The sequence below is a fragment of the Protobothrops mucrosquamatus genome, unplaced genomic scaffold, assembly GCF_001527695.2.
Source record: "Protobothrops mucrosquamatus isolate PMUCROS unplaced genomic scaffold, P.Mucros_1.0 scaffold1529, whole genome shotgun sequence".
Lineage (NCBI taxonomy): Eukaryota > Metazoa > Chordata > Lepidosauria > Squamata > Viperidae > Protobothrops > Protobothrops mucrosquamatus.
In genome coordinates, this window is record NW_015387701.1 from 273,978 (window position 1) to 279,239 (window position 5,262).

At 39.6% G+C, this 5,262-nt stretch overlaps 1 protein-coding gene across 1 annotated transcript; it reads right to left on the reverse strand.

The window, feature by feature from the left end:
• Positions 1 to 2,595: 2,595 nt before the first annotated feature.
• LOC114922151 (zinc finger protein 84-like) lies at positions 2,596 to 4,185 on the reverse strand. The gene has a single exon (XM_029285340.1). It carries the CDS (start codon positions 4,110 to 4,112, stop codon positions 2,796 to 2,798), a length of 1,317 nt encoding a protein of 438 aa, XP_029141173.1. The 5' UTR covers positions 4,113 to 4,185; the 3' UTR covers positions 2,596 to 2,795.
• Positions 4,186 to 5,262: the final 1,077 nt, after the last annotated feature.

Below are 5,262 nucleotides of genomic sequence, written 5' to 3' on the forward strand. Positions count from 1 at the left end.
AACCCGCTGCTCAAGGCAGGAGCCTTATATAACCCCAGGCAAATGACTGTCCAGTCTATTCTGGAAAACCTCCAGTGATGGAGCATCCACAATGCCAGGAGACCAGCTATTCCACTGATCAATTGCACTCACTGACAGAAGATTTCTCCTTACTTCTAGATTGGATCTTCCTTTGACAACCTTCCACCCATAAACTTCTTGTTCTGCCTTCTGTTGCCCTAGAGAATAAGTTGATCTCCTCTTCGTGACAGCCCCTCAAGTAGTGGAAGACAGCTATCATGCCTCCCCCAATCCTTCTCTTCCATGGCCTAGACCAGGGGTAGGCAACCTTGGCTCTTTTATGACTCATGGACTTCAACTCCCAGAATTCCTGAGCCAGCATGGCTCAGCTTGGAAACCTCTCCCTTTCCCCTCAGCATGGCTGGCTCAGGAATTCTGGGAGTTGAAGTCCATGAGTCATAAAAGAGCTGAGGTGTCCTACCCCTGGCCTAGACATAACTAGCCCTTTCAACCGATTGTCATTTAGAGTCCCGACCATTTATGATCTTTTTTCTTCTCTGTACATTTTCCAGGGCCTCAACATGTGTTGAATCATGGGACCAGAATGGGGTGTAGTATTCTAAATGTGGACTCACCAGCATGGTGTAAATTGGTACTATCACTTCTTGTTGCCTTGACACTATACCTCTGTTTTTAAAAAATATATTTTATTAGATTCTATAAGGGTGGGGAAGGGATAAAATCGGTATGGGTATTGGATGGGGTTGGGGAATAGGGTTGGGATAGGGATAGGTGTAGATACAATAATGGGGTTGCCCCCTACAATAATTCAACGTTTTAGCAAGCAGATTATTGTCCGGGTATAAATATTAAATGACGATAGTTAATACAATACTGAACAGTTGTAGTAAGAGAAAGTAACAATAATCATAAAAATGAAGTAACGGTAATTAATATAATGCTAAATAATTATAATCACTAATAATAACAATGATCATAAGAGTAAAGCCTAGTCAGTAAATATCATTCATCCCATTAAATTTCACAATCCTTTCTCATTCTATCGTACTGCTAACCATTGATAAATTTTTTCCCATGTTTTAAAGTAAATTGAATCTTCTTTCTCTTTAATCTCTAAAGTTAATCTATCCATTTCTGCACATTCTAAAATTTTCATGATTATAGTCTGGTCAGGTGGTAAGTTTTCATCTTTCCAAAATTGGGCAAATACTATGTCATGTGTCTGACTAATGAAACACTTCAAAGAACTTTCAGGCACTTTTTAACCTAAAAAGCCTTTATTAGTGTAACCTGGAGGGCAAAGATTCACTTCCATTCCCTTCCATGCGCTTTTCCCTCCTTCTCTCAGTCTCATCTGAATTAGCTCTAAAAATACCAGACAGTTCTGCATATTTTGTCAAAGCAAGAATATTCAATATTAGCATACTATTCTCGCAGCTGTTAATACATGTAATATTAAATATTCATTTTCTTTTCCATAATTAAGTCTTAATATTCCTAGCAAAAACAGTTCCGGCTTAAATTCTATCTGTATTTTATTCATCTTTTCCAGCCATATATGGATCTTAAACCAAAATTTCTTTGCATTAGGACATGTCCACCAGACATGATAGTAAGTACCTGGTTTTTGTTTACATTTCCAACAGATATTCGGTACATTTTTAAACATTTTTGCTAATCTAACTGGTGTCATGTGCCATCTATAAAACATTTTATATAAATTTTCTTTGTATGAAGCTGCGTTAGTAAGTTTAATATTCCTTGAAGAGTTTTCCCCAACCCTGAAGTAGCCAGTGTTCCACATAGTGACTGACACATTCAATTAATGGCTGCATCAGAGAGATCAGGGTAATTAACGGCCATTACAACATGCAGCCATAATTGCAAGGCCCATGGCAGTTATATCTTCAGGACCTTTTCTAAGCTGGCTGTGGAATTCTGGGCCTCAAAATCTGGAGGAAACCAAGGTAGAAGACCTGAAACTCCACATGTGGGAAATATATAATCAATATAAAAACTACTACCCAGAAGCCTTTTTGAGAAAATCCACAACTTCTACAAAAGGAAATATCCAGTAGCTGCTGCTGCTAACCAGAAATTGGTAGTTAGCCTTGTTCTGCCCCAGACAGAACAGACGGCCTTAGTCCTATCCAGGACAGACAGATAACTCAGAGGAATAAACAGAAAATATTGCTTTATTCTGGGAATCCTAAACAATAACTCACAGTTATGTAGAGATACGTCCAGAAGCATATTTTAGCGGTATTGGTTCATTCCACAGGTAATTTGATCATGGATTTTCCCCTCTTCTTCTGCATAAGCATCACATGTTTGCATAGGACCTCCAAGCCATGTGGCTAGGAGACATGAGGCTGGATGAACAAAGGCATGCCAAACTGGGCACGTAGCCAGTATGTCCTGAAAAGAGCTCGAAGGCTCCTACTACTACTGACCTGTTAACATGAGATAGCTAACTAGCTAAAACTACATTTCCCATAAGCCATCTCTTAAGGAGACAGCACTTAACCCAATAAATGCCAAACATGATCCAGAACAAGCCTTTTTCCATTTTCCTTTTCTCTCCATTTACAAGTCTAGTCCTGAGACACGTTTAAGTAAACAGATTCGGACCACAATTCAAATAGTCAATTTCTCATCTACAGTTTCAATGGGAGATCACAAATTAATTTCAAGCCTTTTCTAAATTCTTCAACTTTTGCCTCATGTGGATTTCCTTGTGTGCAATAAGGGATGATTTATGAGTGAAGTAACGTTCACAGACTGGACAGTTGAAAGATTTCTCCCTTTTTGTGAGTCCTCTGGTGTTTCACAAGGCTGGAAATCTCACTAAAACTTTTCCCACAATCAGGACATTCAAAGGGTTTCTCCCCTGTGTGAGTCCTTTGGTGTGTCACCAGCTGGGAATTCTGACTGAAACTTTTCCCACAATCAGGACATTCAAAGGGTTTCTCTCCTTTGTGAGTCCTTTGGTGTTTCACAAGGCTGGACTTCTGACTGAAACCTTTCCCACAATCAGGACATTCAAAGGGTTTCTCTCCTGTGTGAGTCCTCTGGTGTGTCACAAGGCTGGAATTCTGACTGAAACTTTTCCCACAATCAGGACATTCAAAGTGTTTCTCTCCTGTGTGAGTCCTCTGGTGTGTCACCAGGTTGGACTTTTGACTGAAGCTTTTCCCACAATCAGGACATTCAAAGGGTTTCTCTCCTGTGTGAGTCCTCTGGTGTATCACCAGCTGGGAATTCTCACTGAAACTTTTTCCACAGATAGGACATTCAAAGAGTTTCTCTCCTGTGTGAATCCTCTGGTGTGTCACCAAGTACCACTTGTGATAGAAACCTTTCCCACAATCTGGACATTCAAAAGGTTTCTCTCCTGTGTGAGTCCTCTGGTGTGATACCAGGTTGGACTTGTGATTGAAACCTTTTCCACAATCAGTACATTCAAAGGGTTTCTCTCCTATGTGAGTCCTCTGGTGTGACACTAGGTGGGAATTCTCACTGAAACTTTTTCCACAGATAGGACATTCAAAGGGTTTCTCTCCTGTGTGAATCCTCTGGTGTGTCACCAGGCTGCTCTTGTGACAGAAAACATTCCCACAGATATGACATTCAAAGGGTTTCTCTCCTGTGTGAGTCCTCTGGTGTATCACCAGTTTGGACTTGCAATTGAAACTTTTCCCACAATCAGGACATTCAAAGGGTTTCTCTCCTGTGTGAGTCCTCTGGTGTGTCACCAGGTTGGATTTGTCACTGAAACCTTTCCCACAGATAGGACATTCAAAGGGTTTCTCTCCTGTGTGAATCCTCTGGTGTGTAACAAGGCTGGACTTGTCATTGAACCTTTTCCCACAATCAGGACATTCAAAGGGTTTCTCTCCTGTGTGAATCCTCTGGTGTTTCACAAGGCTGGACTTCTGACTGAAACCTTTCCCACAATCAGGACATTCAAAGGGTTTCTCTCCTGTGTGAGTCCTCTGGTGTTTCACCAGGGTGGACATCTGACTGAAACGTTCCCCACAATCAGGACATTCAAAAGGTTTCTCTCCTGTGTGAATCCTCTGGTGTCTCATGACATGGGAATTTCTAATGAAACATTTACACAATCAGTACAGTCATAGGTTTTCTCCCTGCTGTGAATCCTCTGATGTATCACCACGTTGCCATGCTCACTAAAGCATTTACTGCACTAGGAGTGCTTTTATGGCTTTTCTCTTGTGTGGCTCCTCTTGTGCATAATCAGTTGTGATTTGTAATCTGTGCTTTTCCAACAATAGACACAAGTACGGAGCTTTTCCACAGCTGATATTCTTGAGGAGGTCAAAAATATGGACAATCCCTATTTTAGTGGTGCTTTCATTCAAGCCGTTTTCTTCCTCACAGTGCGAGGCCTGCATGGCTCTCTGCTCTACATGACTTTCCTACTCACCTTTTCCTCCAACTGACTTCCAGATAATTCCTTCTTTTACTGAATGAAAAATAATCTCCCTTCACTTTTCATGTAATGTATCCTTGAGTTCTGAACTACTTGTTCTACTTGTTCCAGTTTGAAATCTTTCTTGATTTTTTCTCTTTTTTTCTAAGAGCTGCTGGAGGAGAAGGAGAATTGTGTGGTTTTCTGAAGGAAATGGAAAATATTTTGATTTCTGGCTCGGTTTGCTTTCCTTTTCAATGTTGCTCGTTATTCTTAGCTGTCCAGAGTGCTCTTCTTCCCATCCTCTTTTCTATAAGATTTAAAGAAAAGTGTAACTTTAATTTATATAAAATGGTGAAACGTATGAAAAAAGAAAAAATTATACATTACAATGAAAAAAGCAAACATGCCACAATGATAGAATAATCTCTTACATTGTTTATGATTCATCTGCTACATGGAATACTACCGACATCCATGTTCAAATATCCATTCAATCAAATTCAGTTGTTGATTTGGGTAAAATTTCTTGTTGACTTCGGTCAATCTCAAATCCTTAGCAATACAAAAGGTTATTATCAAATACATTTGGAAGTGATGGACATAGATTATATAATTCCAGATATATGCATACAGAAACAAATATAGACACACACCTAAAAGTGTGTATATGGAGAAAATCTATGTCTTTCATGCCTGAAAAAATGTCCCAAAATAGTTTACAGTCAAACAGAATAACAGAGTTGGAAGGGACCTTGAAGGAAGAAGGAAGAATTTTAATGGTGGAAATGACGATAAATAAAAAAAAA